Consider the following 20,122-nt stretch of genomic DNA (forward strand, 5'->3'; position numbering starts at 1 on the left):
CACAGGTATGTGTGGATAAGGGAAAGGCAGAGGGATAGGAGACCTGGAATAAGGGACAGTGACAGGACAGACATGGGGACAGGAGATGAAAGACAGACGACAAAGCTTGGGAATATGATGTTGGGGATGGGACCCAGGTGGATGTCAGCAGTGGGCTGGCCCTGGTACAGGAAGCAGGGGACCAGGAACAGGGGACAGGATGGGGTCAACGGCCTGGGAACAGGATACAGGGGACAGATATTTGTGGGTAGGAGATGGGTACAAGGCATATGGGACATGGGCAGGGATCGTGAGTGGGAAAAGGAGATCAAGGACAGGGGTAGGAGTCAAGGCCCAGGTGTATGTGGATGGGAGATGAGCTTGGGGACAGGGGAAATGGGGCTGGGGTTAATGGACGGGGCCTATGTGGATGGGGGACCAAGGGCAGAGCATGTGGACAGGGATAGGGGACAGAGGTGGAGGATGGCGGTGGATGGTGATGGATACGCTGGGGATGTGGAACATGGCCTGAGACAAGATAGGGAGTGGAGTCTGCAGTGGGAGATAGGGAATGAAGGATGGGAGCCAGGGATGGGGAAGTCAGAGATAGGCACAAGGGACAGGGGGAAGGCAGGAGGGATGGGATTGGGATGGGGAGCAAGATGTTGGGGTCTGGTTCTGGTGCCCACAGACAGACAGGGACAGGGGCTGAGAATGTGGACGACTGAAAGAGTCCAAAGACAAGGGAGAGCAGTTAGGAGATAGGAGCAGGGCCTGGAGGTGGGGGTTAAGTCACAGGGACAGGAGATTGGGGCATGGCAGTGGCTGATACAGCCCAAGGCTCTGGGCTGGTGTCCCAAGGTCACAGATCTTGAGGTTACTGTACAAAAGCTCTTATACATAAAGCTTGCTGGACTGCGCTGTGTTGATGTGCACTGCAATTAATCACACTGCGACTTCAGGAGTGATAACGTGTTCCTGGTGTAACTTTTTATTGCAGGAGAAAATAGGTCGGTCTGGTCGGGGTGCAATGAGTCAACCATTAAAGGCAGAGCTGTTCCCAGCTCCCAGCTCAGCGTTCCACATTATCGACGAGATTAAGGTATGAAAGTCTTGAGATACGCATTCGATTTTATAGCAGAATCAAATGTTAATAAATGTGTTTTTATCGGAAATAGGCTGTGCTGGCCAGCCACCCTTTGTAGTGCCTGGTAATTCAGCTGTCACCTGAGCACCACGTGGGCTGCAGCTCTTCTCTGCGGGTGTCTGCAGGGAAGGAAAGGCGCTTTCCTTGTTTGCCTACATTCCTGATGAAAAGGGAACGGTTGTTGCAGTGGGTTATAAAACTGATACAGCCTGGGAAACAACACTGTGAATGTCACCGTATCGCTGTGCCAGCTCGTCACGGAGCGTGTTTGCTCCAGCAGCCCCAGTTGTAGAGCTGTTGAGGTTGGAAAGACCTCTAAGGTCATCAAGGCCAACCCAACCCACCCCTACCACAACAACTCATAGAATCATAGAATGGTTGAGGTTGGAAAAGACCTCTAAGGTCATCAAAGCCAATCCCAACCCACTCCCACCGAAAGGACTCATAAAATCGTAGAATGGCTGAGGTAGGAAAGACCTCTAAGGTCACCAAGGGCGACCCATCTCCACCACGTCCCCAGGGGCCACATCTACCCTGTTCTTGAACACCTCCAGTGACAGTGACTCCCCTGCCTCCCTCTGCAGCCCATTCCAATGCATTACCACTCTTTCAAAGAATCATTTTTCCCTAACATCCAACCTGACCCTCCCCCTGGTGCAACTTGAAGCCATTACCTCTTGTCCCATCAATGGAGGCTCACAGCCATCAACCCCCACCCGAATTTTGGGTCTCTGCTGGTGCAGCGGGGCCAAGGCCAGCTGGCAGCGCCCGCCCTTGGCAGGAGACGCTTGTATTTTGCACCCACATTGTGTGTGTATTGAGTTATTTCCTTCTTTATGATTAAGCTACAAGCTCTTGCTGGACATCAAAGCCAAGTGCTCTTCCTTTTTGGCGTGCAGCAGCAGTGCCTGCGTAAGATGGGGGGGAACTGTGTGCAGTAAGTCTGGGATCCTTGTAAATAAGGCAGCAGAAGTGAACGTGGATGAATAGCTAGGGTATTTACTGTCAGTATCCTGCTTTTGAGGCAGGGAGGATATGGAGAAATTTGCACGGGAGGGAGCCACGGATGGTTCACATTCTGTCCTTATTTTTGAGCATTGTTAAGGGTTTTTCCTTCACGATGTGATCATTTACTGTTCTGCATTACCTTTTCCTTTGAGCACTAGCTGAGTTTCTTGAATCCTCACCAACTCCTCTGATTGTAGTAGCAGGCAGGGCCCATTCTTCTGGCAGGAGGCAGCAGGCAGAAGGACATTACCCCCTCGGGGAGCTTTAGGGCTGAGGCAAGCCAGGGTTTAATAGCAGGAAAGGGCTGGGAGGACAAAGGTGTGAGGCAGGTGCCTGCAGGAGGGGGGCTGCTAGGTCAGCATCTTGGCTCCGGTGCCATTGGTGACAAAATTCCTGTTGACTTTGGCAGGACCAGGATGTCATGGAGAGGTGACAAAGGTCCTGATGTCGTGGGCAGAGCTGGGAGTGGGCTGCTCAGTCTGGGTGCCCCTCACAGCACCAGGTATGGACATCCCCTCCCTGAGCCTTTGAGCAAAATCCCATCTTTCTTCAAGCAAAGGGTAATTGGCAAACCGTCTCCTTTTACAGAGGGCCACGCCAGCACCAGCACTGACTGCTCCCTGTGTTTAGAACTTAGAGGAAGGATTTGAAGTGTGCAAGAGTTTGGCACATGGAATAGAGCCCAGCTCTGCTATGGGCTAAACAATCTCAGAAGAAAAATCCTGCCCTGAGGAAACTGGAACACTCTAGGTTGTGTTTCTGGGACCTTCACCAAGTGCCTCTTCTCACCCATTGCACTGGATGAAGCTCAGAAGTCATCTCCTCCATCGCTCTCATCATGGGGGATCAACCACTGCCATCCAGTTGGGTTCCTGGGACCTCAGTGATGGAGAGGTCTTTTGGGTTGGTGTGTAGTGGAAGTACTTCCTTAATCAAGCAGAATGACACCTCTAAGATGATCTGATGATGTCTCTTTGTGTCAGATTGAGTTGTGTTTTCTACTCTTGCATTTTGTAGCACTGCTTCCTCACATCAAGCACTGGCACAGGGAGGTGGTGCATTCCCCATCCCTGGAGATGTTCAAGAGCCACGGGGATGTGGCACTGAGGAACACGGTCAGTTGGCACGGTGAGAGTGGGTTGGGGTTGGACCTCGTGATCTTAGAGGTCTTCTCCAACCTCAATGATTCTATGATTGTATGATAAGGAGTTGGCTCTGGGAAGCTTTAAGCCATGAGTTCGTTTTTCCTTTATGCCCGTTACAGGTTCCCATATGGTAGCTCAGAAGGGTCAGCCAAATCCTGGCACCACACACCGTTATCAGACTGAGTGATGTGAGCCTGGCCTGACAGTCCTGCAGTTCTCTTAGAAGGATGAGCAGTGTCACTATGGTTTATTCCACAACAAACCTTCCACCAAGGTTGCTGGGAGGGAATCGCTCGAGCAGAGCTCTCCAGTTCATTCAGGCACAATCTTGGTGGATGTGGCCCAGAGCCAGAACAGCTCTGACCTCCATTATGTATTCAGTGACTCAAAGAAACGTTCCCGAGGCTGTGACAAAAGAGAAGAAAAACAAGGAAATGTACGTGTGAGGCTGTGCTGCAGGCTGCACGCACCGGGGGTGCATTTAGGAAGTAGTTAAGGAAGCTCCTCGCTGCGCCTGGGGAGCTGGGTCAGAGCTGGGGCGAGTTTCTGTGTCACTTTGGCTTCTCTCCATTGTCCTTTGAGCCATCTCAGGTCAGCGTGGCTTCTCCAAGCTCCCCGTGCTGCCAGGAGGTGGGGATTCTGCTCACGAAGCGAAGGTCCGTGCACACACTGCTCTTCTCTTAATAACGTTGATGAGGTAGATCCTGTCTCTGCTTTGTCCCCAGTAACTGGAGGTCAGCATCCTCTTGGGGCAGCCAGTGCTGCTGGAACCATCCCACCTGGGTTAAGCACTCATCAGAACATCTCTGATAAGGAGGATCCTCTGGAAGAGCTGAACTGGGAGAGTGGACTGGCATGCATTTATGTTGGCAGGTCTATGGAGACCCAGGAAGCACACCAAGGACTGGGAGAACTCATTGATAGCAGCCCTGCAGTGAAGAACTTGGGGATCCTGGTGGATGAAAAGCTGGATGTGAGCCTGCAGTGTGCTCTTGCAGTCTGGAAGGCCAATAGCACCCTGGGCTGCATCAATAGAGAGGTGGCAGCAGGCAGGGTGGGTTGTTACACACCTCAGGACCCAGGAGTCAGACCGGCTCCTCATCCGGTGTCACTTAGAAGCTTGGCTCCTTTGTTGCTTTGTTGACTTTAGTTTTCATACCTGCAGGAAGCTGACAACTGTTGGATTTAGCACAACAAAAAAAGGTGGGGCAAGTACATGGCACTGCTTACTGATTGATCTTGAGCTGTTTTACTGAGGCATTATACCAGTAGGGAAGCAGAGAAATCGTGCTGCAGTCCGTGTCGTGCAATAAGAGCCATAGATTCATAGAGTCATTGAGATTGGAAAAGACCTTTAAGATCATCCAATCCAACCTTCGAGCTATCCCCACCATATCCCCCACTCATAGAATCATTAAGGCTGGAAAAGATCTCTAGGATCATCAAGTCCAATTGTATGGTAGAATAACAGAGCGGGAGGTGAGGAAATGGAAATTTGGGAAGGAATTTAGCTTTGTGATGTGGGAATGATTGTGCTTGCCTTTGTTTATCAAAAGCTCTGAGATTCTGAATGTAGAAAGCTTTACAATCTTGAAAATGCAGTTTAGCAATGCTCAGTGTCTTTCTAACCTCAACAGCATCAGTCTTCAGGCATTAATGAAGTTCCCACCCTTCCTTCTCTGTTCTTCTGTATTAGAGACCTGCTGCTTCTCTCCTATTCGTGGGACAAAGGACCATGGAGGTTTGTAGGATCAAGACTCACATAGGAAGGATTTGGAAAACTCTCTGCTCCTACCTGCTGCTCAAAGCAGGGTCTGCTCTCAGGTTGGGTCAGGTTGTGAAGGGTTTTATCCAGTCATAGAATCGTTAAGGTTGGAGAAGAACCTCCAAGATTTCCCAAGCTCAACCCCAACCCAGCCCACTGTGTCCATTGACCGCGTCCCTCAGTGCCACCTCAGGAACACCTCCAGGAATGAATGGTGACTCCACCGCTCCCTGGGCAGCCTTTGCCACTGCATGACCTTTGGAGAAGAGATGTTTCTCTTCTGTCCAACCTGAACCTTCCCTGGTGCAACGTGAGCCTGCTTAAACATAAGTGAGACCAGAACCAGACTTCGTTCCAAAAAAGAAATCCTTCCGTGGAAGAGCTTCAGTAAACTAACTGTAAATCTGAGGGAGGTCTGCAATACCCCAACATACACTGTGCTCTGAAGGTGAAAAGTTTAATACTACAGTTAGTAGGTCAGGAAAACATCCCAGATGTAGAAGGCAGGAAACTTAAAGGAGGAAAAAACAGAAGATGAAAAGACACTTAAAAAAAAACAAACAAACGATGATTAATGTCTTCAGAGCAACGTTGAACATCAGTGTCAAGCCAGGAGCAAAATGACAGAGAACCAGAATAGCTGCAGTGACACGAAGGAACAGAGAGAAACGGAATGAGAGAGAAAGTTCATGGGACCGTGGGAGGAAGAGGATGTCTGGATTTTATTACCAGCAAAGCAGACGTGATGCCAGCTGAGTAACGTGGTTGTTGTGAGTGCCGGAGGGCTCTGCAGGGGCACATGCGTCACATGAGCTGATTTTAACACTTACTGAGTGTGTAATTTCCTTCCCTGCCCTTTGCCAGGTAAAAAAATTGACGCATTCAAGTGAGGATCTGTATCCGCTCAGAGCTCTCATGAAGCTGGGGGATTCAGCCCACAGCAAGGGGCTCTTCTGCTCAGTGCACAGCAGCACATCTCTGGGGCTCTACAATTTGGAGCTGCGTGGGGCTCTGAGCAATGATGCTTAGGGATAATGAGCATCCCTGCCCTAAAACCCATGGAGTAATGGGTTGGTCTTATAGAATCAAAGAAGGCTTTGAGTCAGAAGGACCCTTAAAGCCTAGTTGGTCCAAATCCCTGCAATGCAAAGGGAGACCCACAGCTCCATCCTTGTGGTCCTTTTCAACCCAGGCCATTCTATGATCATCTCTGGACAAACCTGTTCCAGAGCTCCACAAGTCTTCATCTCATTCCACTCTGGGAGCCGTTGCAGTGGGTGATTTCAGAAGTGCCGTGGGATGAAGGAGAATGGCCTCACTTCAGCTACAGTTTGCACAAGCTGAAGTGCAATGCAGCTCAGCTCTTTCTATTCCCAGCAAGAGCAGCAGAGCCTGCAGCAAGCAGGAGCTTCCAGCAAGCGTGGTGTGCAGCTGTCTCCTGCTGACCGAGGGAGGGAACTGCATGAGATGAGGTGATGTGACAGCAAATCTGACTGAAAAAAAAAAAGTAATTAATTAAAGACACTGACTAATGATGAGTTTATTAAGCGGTGCATGGAAAGAGTGGTGGGTATCATTTGTCCCAATTAAAAAAAGAAACAAAACCATGGATTTTTCTCAAACCATTTTGTCTCACAGAATCACAGAATTGTAGGGGTTGGAAGGGACCTCCAGAGATCATCGAGTCCAACCCCCCTGCCAAAGCAGGTTCCCTACAGCAGGTCGCACAGGTCGGCATCCAGGTAGGTCTTGAACCAGACTAGAGCCAGGTGAACTGAAGAAAAAGGAAAATCTACGGAAAGAAATTTGGAGAGTGGAGCTGCCAATTTCAAATGTGATGCTTTGGCGAGAAATAGAAGTAGTGATGCTACAGATAGGGCTCAACAGAGTTCTCAGAGAGACGTCCCCATCCCTGGGGACATTCGAGGTGAGGCTGGGCAGGACTCCAAACACCTGACGGAGCTGTGGGCGTCTCTGTGCATTGCAGAGAGTGGGACCTGATGGCCTTTAAGTGTTCCTTCCAACTCAAAGCACTCCATGATTGAACTTGCTGTGTTTATTAGGAGTATTGATAACAGATGAATGTCATTGAAGAAATGGCTGCTTCGGCGTCGCTGAAGGACACAACTCAAGTCTCTCCATTTGTATGAAGCAGTAAAAATTACAATGAAGCAGTTTTCTTTAGCCTTTGTCAACGTATCTGATATATCCCATATCTGATGGCACTCCAGCAATTTTTGATTAAAAGAGGAACTCATAAGATTAACAGAAGGTAAGGCTGAAGATGATGCAAATTCTGCCAGCAGCTCATGTTTGATGAAGTAGCACTGCATCATACATCAAGCTACGGCAGGGGAGATTCAGGCTGGACATGAGGAAGTATTACTTATCAGAAAGGGTGGTCAGGCACTGCAGTGGATGCACAGGGAGGTGGGGGAGTCACCGAGCCTGGGGGTGTTCAAGGAAAGGCTGGATGTTGTGTTGAGGGACGTGGTTCAGTGGGAGCTGCTGGGAATAGGTGAACGGTTGGACTGGATGAGCTTTTAGGTCTTTTCCAACCTTGGTGATTCTATGATTCTAAGAACATTTCTATGCACAAAAGCTTGGAAAATGGATAATGTTGTGCAAATCATCATCAAAGCTGTGAATTTCATAATGTCAAGGGACCAAATCTTGGCCAGTTCCAGGAGTTCCTTAAAAGTACAGGTGTTGATGATGGCGTGATCATTTGCTTTTCTGAAGTCAGGTGGGTCATTCATGATGAAGTGCTAAAAAGAAGTCATCATTTACAAAATGACATCAAGTTGTTGATGGGATCAAAAGGAAAACTGGTCCCGAAACTTGAAGATGAAAATTGCTCACAGAGATAGCACTTCTGGTGGATTGGACTGCTTGTTTGAATGAGTTAAACACACATCCTCAAGATGAAAATCAACTTATTGAGGCTGTGTTTCAGACCATAACAATGTTCAAAATGAAACTTCAATTATGGCAAGCTGAAGGCATGGCAAATAATTTTATGCGTGTTGAGACGTTGGATAAACACAGTCATCATAGAATGATAGAATGGCCTGGGTTGCAAAGGAGCTCAATGCTCATCCAGCTCCAAGCCCTGCTGTGTGCAGGTCGCCAACCAGCAGCCCAGGCTGCCCAGAGCCACATCCAGCCTGGCCTTGAATGCCTGCAGGGATGGGGCATCCAGTCCTGTAAACAGTGAAAAATAAGCAGCCTTGCTTTATGTTTTGATAAACGAATTTGAGAATGGGTTTCAATATCACTGAAGAAGTCATCAATTTTTGATATGTTTGTGACTCCGTTTTGAGTCGGCATCAATAGATGACCTGTGAATTTCCAAATGGAATGCACAGATGCAGTTGGACAATCTGCACAAGGAAAACATGGATCACATCTCTACCAGACTTCTAAAAGACCTGTCCTACCAGAGAAGAATATCCCCCTCAACGTGGCCCAGCCAAGCCAGTAGCTGGACACCCACAGGGTATATAACACAGGAGGAGGCAATGAGCTTTCTGGGCCTGGACACAGAACACTGAGTTGACTTTGCTCCCATATCCCTTCCCTAGGACGTGGGAGGAGTGCACCATGCTGGATTTGAGAAGATGCTTTTCTATTCTGTTCTTTCTTGGAAGATTTGCATTATTTCCTAGCTGTTGCTCTTGTTTGTCTTCTTTAATTGCACACCTGCTGGGGAAAATGATGTGCAGGGCTGCTAGAAAACACACCGCTCTGCCACAGCTCCTCCTGTGCCCATCCTCCTATTGAGTAAATGTCAGATACTCCATGCTGAGGCACACTAATTTAATTGCCTTGAAATACAGGACGTCAAGAACAGGAATCCGTTAGGGATCCATTCTGTCCACCTCTTCATGCAGCTCTGAGAACAGGCGCAGAATGAGATGGAATCAGAAATGCCAGCTACCAGTGTGACTCAAACTGGGAAATTTTCATGATGGTTTTGGAGCCATTCATGTCAGTCATCTTTCTTAAGATGTGACAGCTTGTGCTTTTTTTGGGTGATGCTGTGTGGAGCCAGGAGTTGGACTCGATGATCCTTGTGGGTCCCTTCCAACTCAGGATATTCTGTGATTCTATGATCCTACTTGGTGGGAGACATTATATTCTTTTTGCTGACGTATTCCCAGATGCTTTTTTTTGTCCTATAGTGCTTAAACCTTGTGCTTTTATTTCTTTAGAAGGGACTCTTCCTACAAAAGTACAAAAAATCCTGGCACAAAAGACAGTACAAGTTACAAAAGTCAAAGAACTCTGTTTGTGTGAGTGGTACAACATCTCTCTCCAGGAAGACGTCATACCATGACGCACCATCAAACATGTGAGTGGGAACCAGCACCTTTAATGTAGGTGTCCCACAAACGCGGGGTGTCTACAGCTTGGTCTCTGGTGGAGATAACAGCTATCTGACTGGCAAAGATAGCAGTCACGCTACGCTGATTGTCAGAGGGGAGATATGTTCCTGTTCCTTTATTTTTCATCCACCCAAAACTTATTTGAGTAATTTCTTAGATCCCTATCCCTTGTTGGTATTGCTGCCTCGCTTTTCGGAGCGCGTCAAGATTTTTTTAGCTATGCTTCTGTATTTTGTACGGTGAAGAAGGAGGCTGAAGGTCTGACTCATCCATTGCACAGGATTCCTAGCAACGAGGCCCTTTTAATTCTACCTTGTTATTTTTAATTCATCTCGGGGTAAGAAAAGAGGAACGTCATACTTTATATCTCCTTATGTGTCTGTCTGACAAGTGTTCATAGGATCATAGAACATCTTGGGGTGGAAGGGAGCCCCAAAATCCTCCATTTCCAACCCCCTGCTGCGGGCTGAGATGCCAACCACTAAACCAGGCACCAGATCAGGTTGTCCAGGGCCCCATCCAACCTGGCTTTTGAGCACCTCCAGGGATGGAGCACCCACACTTCTCTGGGCACCCTGTGCCAGCACTTCACCACTCTCTCAATGAGAATTTCCCCCCTGACATCCAAATCTCCCATCTTTTATTTTGGAACTGCTCTCCCTTGCCCTGTTACTATCTGCTCATGAAAAAAAGTTGATTTCCCCCCTTTTCACATCTTTATCTCTAAATTGGTGAGATATGTGTTCAAGGGCTGGAGAATTCAGTGGATAAGGAATCGGTTGGATGGCTGCAACCAGAGGTTTGTGGTCACTGGCTCTATGTCCAGGTGGAGGTCAGTGATGAATGCTGTCCCCCAGGGATCCATCTTGAGACCAATGTCCTTCAGCATCTTTATCAATGACGTAGATGATGGAAATTTGCTGATGACACCAAGCTGAGTGGTGCAGTTGACAGAAGAGAAGGATAGGGTGACATCTAGAGGACCTGGACACACTCAAAAAATGGGCACACGAGCATCTAATGAGGTTCAACAAGGCCAAGTGCAAGGCGTTGGGTCAGGACAATCCCAGATATGTGTACAGACCAGTAGAAGGACTTGGGGAATCTGGTTGATGAAAAACTTATTTTGTAACTGAAAGTCTGCACTTATCTTTAGATGGGATGCTCCTCCTGAGCACTGGACCTTCAGGAGCCTCTGATCAGACTGCCTTGATAAGCTCCAAAAGGAAAAGGATGCCTGCACCTGGGTGAGTTTTGGACAGATTCACTTACCAGTGCTTTGACACTCAGATCTGGAGGCACCCAAGGCTGGACGGGCTCTGAGCACTGATGGAGCTGTGGGTGTCCCTGTTCATTGAGAGTGGAATGGCTTTTAGAGGTCCCTCCCAACTCAAGCCATTCTGTGGTCCTATGATTCAATCTCTGTGTCTTTGCTCACCATTCAGCATTGCTGTTCACTCCAGTTCCCCCTCATATGATATTAATTAGAACACCAACAGAACTCCTTTCACTCAAACTCCTCATTCAGGTGCTTGCCAGCCCCTGTATTCAATAAATTTCCAGAGACTCTGCCCATTCTTTGTCATTTTTTTGGAAAGCTTTTGCAAACCAACCATTATGACGAGTCCTTGGGCTGGGTTCCTGCTGGTGCTGGAGGTTTTGGCTGTGGGCAGCTGTAAGTACGAGACATTTTGTTATGAACAAGCAGTGTCTGAAAGAATCTTTTATGGTGCTTTGAGGGGAAAAAAAAAAGAGCTCTGACAGTCAGGATACTTGGGCTTTGCACCTGGGAGCACTGAAAGATTCTTGGACAAAACACATAACCTCTCTGTGGCTCATCATCATTTTGAAATGGGGCTCAAACACATCGACTTCTTGGAAGAGGAACTTGGGTTTAACTTACGTTTGTCAGAGGGCACTGCGAATCCAATGCGAAAGAGCATGATCAGATCTTCTAATGGAATACTCCCAAAGTACGTTCAGATCCAATTAGCATCGATACGCCCTGCCTTAAGCAAGTGCAAATGGAGATGTCTGAAATCCGAGACAGTTGCACTTGATTCATTATCTGAGCACTGAGGAGAAACAGACCCCATGGGCGAATACGAAAGGAGGTGACCTGGAAAGGGTCACAGAAGTGCCCCTGGAAACACTTCAAAAATCTCCAGTTATGGAAGAGGAATCCCAGAGACCTTCAACATCTGCCAGTTTGCTGCATTACGGTGAGATTGTTTTTCCCGTTTGTTCTCCTTTCATATTAATTTTGTGTGCTTCACCTGTGAACGATCATTACCATCGGGGCAAGGAGATGAGGTACGTTGTAGTCTTTAGCCCCTCGTTCAAGTCTGTGGGCCGTCCTGTTATGACTGCTGCTCCAGGAGGGCACCCAGCTCTGCTTCAGTGAGTGAAGAGATGCGGGAAGGACCCCTCAGCTTCCATGCCAGCCAGTCCTTCTTGCTCTTCCCCAGACCAGTGTAGCATTCAGTGGGTTAATGATGCCTCTTCCAAGTGTTCCTAGTCTGCCTTTTTTATTAAAAACTAAAAAGAGCGAGAAGGAAAGACAGAGAGGATAAATGCATTCCCCCAGAACACCAGGACCTTGGGCACCTGAAGGGAGATCACTCCTCAGCGCTACAGCAAGTGTTGTCATCTCTGCTTTCAAACCCTCTGAGACAACCTCCCTCCTCCTCCCTTTCAGCTCTGGGTACCAATAAACGAACACGTTGATGTTACGGCTCGCTTGTACCCGAATCTCATCGCGCCGTCCCTGCTTACGGAGCTGGGCTGATATCACCCTGCTAGGACCTGAGGGAGGGGCGGGGCCAGCAGACCGGAAGGCGGGGTCCACAAATCGGAAGGCGGGGCCATCAGAGAGGAGGGGCGGGGCCAGCAGACCGGAAGACGGACTCCACAGACCGGAAGGCGGGGCAAGCTCAGTTTCCGTGAAGTGCAGCCGCCATCTTTTTGTCCCCGCGCGGCTCCCGTCGCGCCCCGTTCGTTGCTATGGCGGCGGCGCGGTGGCCTTGGCACTGAGGTGCGCGGGAACTCTGTGGGGCCATTCCCGCCCCCTGGCCCGCCCCATTCCGGCCGCCATGGAGGACGAGCTGTACCTCGAAAACATCGATGAGTTCGTCACCGATCAGAACCGCATTGTGAGTGTCGGCGGAGCGGGGAGACCGAACCGGGGTTGTCGAGGAGGAGAAAGCCACAGCGGGGCTTCCCCGCCCTTCCTTTCCTCCCTTCAGCAGCACTGCACGAGGGAGCGGTGTCTGTGTGTCTCTCAGGGGGTGGGTTTGGGCCCCAAACCCCGTGGGCTGTGATGGCTGCATGGCCAGGCCTGGGCTGGCAGCCTCTGTGGGGCCCCCCTCTTTTATCGCTGCGAGCAGCTCCAACCCAGCTCGTTTCAGAAAGCACCAACCCTGCGAGCAGCTGCGTCCCGTTGGCGGTTGGGAGTTGAGGCGGGGGTTCTGTGCTCACCTGCACTCCTGGACACGCATGGGCGGCCTTTGGGCAGGGACAGGAACTGTGAGGGCCTCCCCTTCCCCCCCCCGTCCTGATGCTGCTGAATCAGAGCTGCTCACCCACAGACTGAACGTTGCCTCTTCGTGTGGCTGTGGGGTGTGAGGGTGGAGCTGATGGCTGATGCCATCTTTCCCAGCGCGGAGTTGATGAGGGCTTATCACTCAAACTGGACCAAAAATGCCTTTTTTTTGGGGGGGTGGGGTCAGGATTTTCCTCTGTTGTGTTCTGTGTTTGATTTAGTGCCTCTAAAGAGGATGGATGTTGGTGTTGTTTATACTACAGAACGGTTTGGGTTGGAAGGGACCTTAAAGCCTCTCACAGCCCCACACCCCTCCATGGGCAGTGACACCTCCCACAGCCCAGGTACCCAAAGCCCCATCATGGCCTTGGGCACTGCCAGGAATGGCCACCCCAGTCCTTTGGGCAGCAGTGCCAGAGCCTAAGCACTCCCTTGGGGAAAAATTCTTCTTGACATCTAATTTAAAACCATCCCTCTTTGTCCTATCGCTGTCAGCCCGTGCCAGAATTCAGTCCCCCTTGTGCTTATAAGCTCCTCTCAAATACCAGAAGGTTGTAATGAGGTCTCCCCTCAGTCTTCTCTGGGCTGAACATCCCCATCTCCCTCAGCCTGTCTTCATAGGACAGGTACTGTATCCTCACGGCCCTCATCTGCACCCACTCCAAAAGCTCCATGTCTTTCCTGAGGTGGGGGCAAAGCGTCTCTCCCTGAATTCCTTTTGCTCCCTAATAGCTGAGCCCACAGTGTAGGGACAGCAGTATTTTATTTTACCCAAGGCATAAAATTCAGATGTGAATGAAGCAGTGTTTTTTCCTTGAAATATTGAGGCAATCACAGAACGGTTTGAATTGGAAAGGACCATTAAAAACCATCCAGTCCCACTGCCTGGTGTGGGGACACCCACGGTTCCATCAGGTGCTCAGAGCCCTGTCCAGCCTGACCTCGAATGGGGCATCCCCACCTCTCTGGGCAGCCCATGCCAGTGCTTCACCACCCTTATTGTAAAAAATCATTCATCTTGCATCCACTTTCTCTTCTTTTAGTTTGAAACTGTTTCCCCTTGTCCTATCACACCAGATCCTGCTAATGAGTCTGTCCCCTTCTTTCTTACAGCCCCTTTAGACATTGGAAGGCTGCTCTCAGCTCTCTCCAGACCCTTCTCTTCCCCAGGCTGTGCTGTCCCAGCCCTCTCAGCCTGTACTCCTGACCACTATTTGGGCTTCTGCTTGATCAGAGAAAAGTGAGATTACTATCAGTAGCATCTTGAAGCCCTGTTACTTTTGTGAAGATTGGGATGCACAGTAACCATGTGCCTGTTTTTTCCTTCCGTGCAAAATCTTTGTTTTGAAACTGAACCAGTGAAATCACTGCAGCTCTTGGGCCACGAGAGGAGTCGTGTTAACATGAACTGCCTGTGTCATTATCATTTATTTCCATAAGCTGCTAGATTAATGACAATTTAATCGTTGTGTTTGGGGCAGGAGAGAGACCTTAGCCTGAGGTGTTAAAAAAGGCAGAGTGGGAGGGGAAGCAGGTTTGGGGATGTGGCTCATCTTAATGGTGCAGTTACGTGCCTGTCATCTCCTGAGATCTGGCACACAGTGCTGTCAGGCTGCAGATGCAGCCAGGGATCCACTTGTTCCTTCTGACAGCATCATCTGATCTGTCCTCAGTCAATGGGAGGGCAATGGCTGCTTCTTACAGCCAGGGATTGTGCTGTTCCTGATGTGAAGTTGAGCGCTGTGGGCATTATAGAATCGCTCAGGTTGGAAATGACTTCTCAGATCCTCGAGCCCAGTTGAAGGGGTTTAGAATGGCTTCAGTTATGTAGTAGCATTTCCAAAAGGCATTCATGCAGACACACCTTTTGGGGTCAGAAATTTGTCCATGTCTTGGGAATTGAATCCCTTCAGTGTGGCACGGTGTCGAAGGTATGGGGGTGACAATGCACTCCCTGCCAGGTTTTCCTGTGTTGTTTCTTTCTGGGGGAAGGGGGCCATAAAGTGTTTGACTTCCCCACCAGAGAATGTGTGGTTTAACAGCCTGAGGTTTTCTTAAACTTCCTGATTTTTAATCTTTTGCAGGTGACATACAAATGGCTGAGCTATACTTTAGGAGTCCACGTCAACCAGGCTAAACAGTGAGTATCAACACAGCCTGCACGCCTCTGCTTTTGTGGCAGAGGATTGTTAATTGCTGTTTTCAGGTTGTGGTTAACATACTAAAATGCTCCCTCTGGGCACATGTGAAAATTCAGCATGCTGTCTCAGGTGCAGTTGGTTATGTTATTTAACACACCTTCACCCAGAGGGTGGTGAGGCAGTGGCACAGGTTGCCTAAGGAGGCTGTGGATGCCCCATCCCTGCAGGCATTCAAGGCCAGGCTGGATGTGGCTCTGGGCAGCCTGGGCTGCTGGTTGGCGACCTGCACACAGCAGGGCTTGGAGCTGGATGAGTGCTGTGCTCCTTTGCAACCCAGGCCATGCTATGGTTCACTGCTCCTCCCAAGTCTTGCCTTAACTTGGATGGGAGTCATGCTTTCAATTAAGCAGTGCTTAGTGCTCTGTTATGAGCCTGAATACTTGGGCCAGGACAGATGTTTTAGCACTGTTATTACTCCAGGAATGTGTGTGGCTCCTTTCATCCTGAAGCACAAAACTGAGTGTTGTCTGCATTTGCTGCCAGCCCCAACAACAGAGCTGTGCCTCTGTGGGCCTGCATTGCACATCCCAGGTCAGGATACATCCGTGGGTATTGCTGGGAACAGAGTCAGGAAAAAGGAAAAAAGCTCTGATGGTAACTGCAGCTCACATGTGCACCTAATGCTCATCCACTCTGTTTGCCCTGCAGCACAGTGCATGCATTGCATTGAATACCTGCCTATCTGGCTCCTTGGGATGATGATTATGAGTATCCTCTCAAGGATTCTGAGGTTGTTTATACACAGCAAGGTCAAGTTAAGCATAAGATTATGTAAGCATGTCTAGTCCCATATTGTAAATACTTTCTGTCCTTGTTTCCAGCTGTAGTTAGGACCTGAAGACACATTTGCTGTGTACTGAGCCCATCTTCACCTGTCCTGTCCAAAGTACTCGAATAGCAGCGTGGGCATCTCATGTGCTGACTTGATCTCTTTGCTCTGTGAACATTTGAGCAATTAAATGATGAAAAGTGTTTCAGTGATGGTGTAGACCTGACTGGAGAGCTTTGCTGGGAACACTTCTGCTCGTGCAGTGAACTAGAAAGAGCCAGAGAACTTACTGCTGTGGAGGAGGAGGCCCAGGTGCTGTGGAAACACCTTCTCCTTCCTTTGAGAGCAGTGTGGAGGTGGAGAACTCCTGACAACTTTGTGCTTAAAGCTCTCCAAGGAACTTGAAAAGCACCTGATAGCAACAGTGAATTGTTTGAGTGAGTTTTGCCAGTGTGGTCATTGCCATCTTCAGGTATCTCTGTCATGGGATGCTCACCATGAATCACTGGGATGCTCACTATGATGGCATGGGCAGAAGCTGCAAACTCAGTTCCTTTCTGTAGTCACACTTTCCTCATGTTTCTGATCACAGTGTCAGTGGTTGTAGGTGGGGACTGTACATATGCACCTGGCAATGTCCTTGTGTGCAAAACCCCCAGTTCTTTGGTCAGGAGTTCCATCACTCTGGGGTTGTAACAGCATTTCTCAAGGGGAAAACTTCACAACAAAGCAGCCTAAGGATCTGAAACAATCTGCAATCAGCCATTCAAGCACTGAGAGCTTGAGTTGGTTTCTCCTTTGCTGAATGTTGGGCTGTGAGATCCTTGGAGGCAGAGGAGGAAGGCAGATCAACAGGGTTAAATTAATCCCAGTGTTGATGTGAAAGCGTTTTCACATCAGGCAGGCTTTGCTCTTTTGATGGAAGCTGCACTGTGTGCTCTTTGCTTTCGGGGTGATTGACACTGGTTTCTTTGTGCAGGATGCTGTATGATTATGTGGAGAGGAAACGAAAGGAAAACTCAGGAGCTCAGCTTCACGTCACCTACCTGGTAGCAGGAAACCTCATCCAGAATGGACATACAGTGAGTTTTCTTTCTCCAGGGTTTCTATAAACTGTTTGTTCTCATCTTCTCCCTTGTTTTGTAACCTTTGGATCAGAAGCTCAACTTGTTCTGTTTGTTCCAGCACCAAGCACAAGATGCTGGCTCTTCTGTACCTGTACAGTTATTCAGGGTTAGGGTTATTTCTCAATCTTATCATTACTTTTGGACAGCAAATTTTATTTAAAAAAAAAAAAAAAAATAGCCTGGAGGGGCCCTTGTGAGAGCAGTTAATGTGTTCACCAGGATCTGCTGTGGAGTACAAGTGTGTCAAATAGCACTGGAGAGAGCTTGGAATTCACTTGTAGTTAATGTATGAAGTGTATTAACTTCTGCATGCATGCATAACTGTGTGTTTCTCTTTACTGCTTGTCAGGGTTTTCAGAAATGCCATCTGAAAGTTCAGACAGGCACCTCAGGGCTTGTTGGAAGAAAAGAAGCAAATTGGTCACCTGCTCCCCTTTGCTCCCAGAAGAGTTGAATGGGCCGAGCACTGAAGGCCTTTGATACACCACTGAGTGTCTGTGTGTATCTTCTGAATACTCAAATATTTTCTGAAACACAAACCCTGGTCTTTGTTTAGAGGTTTTGTCATCCCTGTAGCCTGAGTTTAATGGGCTTTCATGGAATCATGGAATGGTTTGGGTTGGAAGGAGCCTCTAAGATCACCTGTTTCCAACCCCCTGCTGCAGGCAGGGATGCCTCCCTCTCAACCAGGTTGCTCACAGTCCCATCCATTTCTTTGGCTTCTTTTGGAAATAATAAGGCAGCAGTTCTTGGCTCCCTAGAATCAGCAAGAATTTTATCCACACATCATTTTTAATACATCAGGACAGATTTAAAGGTCATGCAAGTAAGTGAATTCTGGCATAGGGTAACGTAGGACATAGGGAGATGTGTGTTTAACTCAGTAGTATCTTTAAAACAAGAAAGATCTGCAAAGGGCAGTGCAGAAAGATCACTTATTTTCCCCTTCCCTATTTTTTTTTTTTAATTATCTTGGTTTTGAGCACTGCCATCCCAGTGGCTGCTGAGAGATGACCTGCAGCCACAGTGGGTCATTGGGACAGAAGTGAATGGCACACAGGAGGTGCTGGGTGCTCCCCAGCCTGAATGCTTAAGGACTGGCCAGAGAAGGCAGGACAGGAGCTCACACCTGGAGAAGCCTTCCACAAGATGTGCAGGGATCAGAGCTGCTTGTGGCCAGGATCTGGCACAGCTACTGGGAGGAAATGGATGAGTGCTTCAGGTCCTGCCCCTGCTGGTGAGCCTGCACTCCTGCCTGCTGTCAGTAGGTGTAGCCACGAGGCTGTGGATCCAGTTGCAGGGATACAGCCACAGATCTGTCACTGATATTTCTCACTTTCAGTGCTGCACGCTGTTTGCTTACAGCCCCAGTGTGGCACGGAGACTCTCAATCTTTCTTTACCTTTTCAGGTTAGTTACACTTTCTTGCCTCTTGTTCATTTTCTGGATGGTGTGTTGCTATGTGCCAGACACAAAAGTAATGGATGGATTTTGTCCAGCCTGTCTGTTTGGATACTGCCTGTACTAACTGCAGCCTGTTGAATGTCACAGAGCAGGTGTGATACTTGAAGCCTGGAAAGAATGCATGCTGTAGGAGTGCATTTCTGGGAGCACTCATTTCTGGCTGTTTAATTAATGCTGAGTTTCTCATTGTGGCTTGCTTCTCTGGTGCCACATCTTTGCTAAATATTGCAACTTTGAGTTTGCAGGCAATGTAGAGATACATGGGCCAGTGCATCAGCTTTGGAGCAGTTGGTCAACAGCTGCATCTCTTTGCTTTTCTCAGTTGTGCTGCATTGTTTTGTTCTCATTTCCTTCTGCATCTCATCTCCTGATGTCAGGAACGGAGGACTGAGCATTTCTTCTGAGCTCTGAAATAGTGTATGAGAAAAATGGGAAGCTGTGGCTTTAGAAATCAGTGGCTGATGACCGTTTGAAGGTAGTGGCAGAGTCCTGGAAGCTGCACCTCTAACCTGCAGGCTTTCTCATTCAGCAGAGAAATGAAGATATTGATCTTACATAAAACAAATATTACAAATATTTTCAAATCTTAAGATTGCAATTTGTTTTTGTTGTTTTTTTTTTTACAGTGCCACAAGGTTGCAGTAGTGAGAGAGGATAAGCTGGAAGGTAAGTGGATTGTAAGGTGATGAATCATGGAATCATAGAAAAGCCTGGGTTACAAAGAAGCTCAATGCTCATCCAGCTCCAACCCCCTGCTGTGTGCAGGTCACCAACCAACAGCCCAGGCTGCCCAGAGCCACAACCAGCCTGGCCTTGAATGCCTGCAGGGATGGGGCATCCACAGCCTCCTTGGGCAACCTGTTCCAAAATGCTTTTCTGCTTTGAAAGAACAACAAAGTGAGCAGAGCTCAGCACTTGGCATCTGTGCATGAAGTGCCTGGTCAGGCTGTGTGCAGTTCAGGTGTGTACTTCTTGTACCAGTTTGTTTCTCAGAATTTTGACCATCTGAGCCAACAGCTCGGTAACTTTGCAGCCTTGGGACTGAGGTCTGCTGCACATTTTAGTCAACAGGGATTCTGTTCTGTCTTTTAGCACGTCTGATCCTGCTAATGAGCTCTGATGACAACAGAAACACAGCTGCAAAGTGACATTGTCACTTTCAAGTAACGTCTTTGGTGTTTGAGAACAAGCTGTGGTGTTTGTGACCTTTACCATCAGTATGAATGGCCTGACTTGTGTTATTTTTCTTTGAAATGTGAGGTAGATTTCTAGTGAAGTTGTCTTCATCAGGGTATTGTCAAGCAGTGCAGCTACTATCCGTCAGGTCTGCTGAATTATGTGTGCTGTGTGGTGGGAAGAGCAGAGTTGTTCATGTTTTTTGTATTCAAAGCCAGCCAAAGGTCTGACTTACATTTGGAAGAGGCTGAGCTTTGCGATGGGAGCAGGGCTGTTCAGACTAGGCCTGGCCCCAAGAAATGATTACTGAGTGTATTTTTGCAGTGCCTCGAAGCTCCGTCTCAAACCAGGGCAGCGTGGAAAGAGCGATAGAAGCAGAGAACAAAGAATTGCTTAAAATAAAAAAGAAAGC

At 48.5% G+C, this 20,122-nt stretch overlaps 1 protein-coding gene and 1 long non-coding RNA gene across 2 annotated transcripts; both read left to right on the forward strand.

Annotated features, from left to right (window-relative positions):
• The first annotated feature begins 799 nt into the window (after positions 1–799).
• On the forward strand, positions 800–3,045 carry LOC122191972. Its single transcript, XR_006182506.1, has 3 exons — positions 800–1,081; positions 2,544–2,636; positions 2,723–3,045. It is a non-coding gene; the product is annotated as an uncharacterized LOC122191972 (long non-coding RNA).
• Positions 3,046–12,409: 9,364 nt separating this feature from the next.
• Positions 12,410–19,200, forward strand: POLD3 (DNA polymerase delta 3, accessory subunit; the record flags this gene model as incomplete). Its single annotated transcript, XM_042892394.1, has 4 exons — positions 12,410–12,584; positions 15,058–15,113; positions 16,923–17,025; positions 19,161–19,200. Coding segments are annotated over exons 1-4 (259 nt in total), but the record flags the coding sequence as incomplete, so codon positions are not given.
• Between the last annotated feature and the right edge of the window lie 922 nt (positions 19,201–20,122).

Source organism: Lagopus leucura, unplaced genomic scaffold (assembly GCF_019238085.1).
Source record: "Lagopus leucura isolate 7727_CA_CO unplaced genomic scaffold, USGS_WTPT01 210-2_obj-0_obj, whole genome shotgun sequence".
Classification (NCBI taxonomy): Eukaryota; Metazoa; Chordata; class Aves; order Galliformes; family Phasianidae; genus Lagopus; species Lagopus leucura.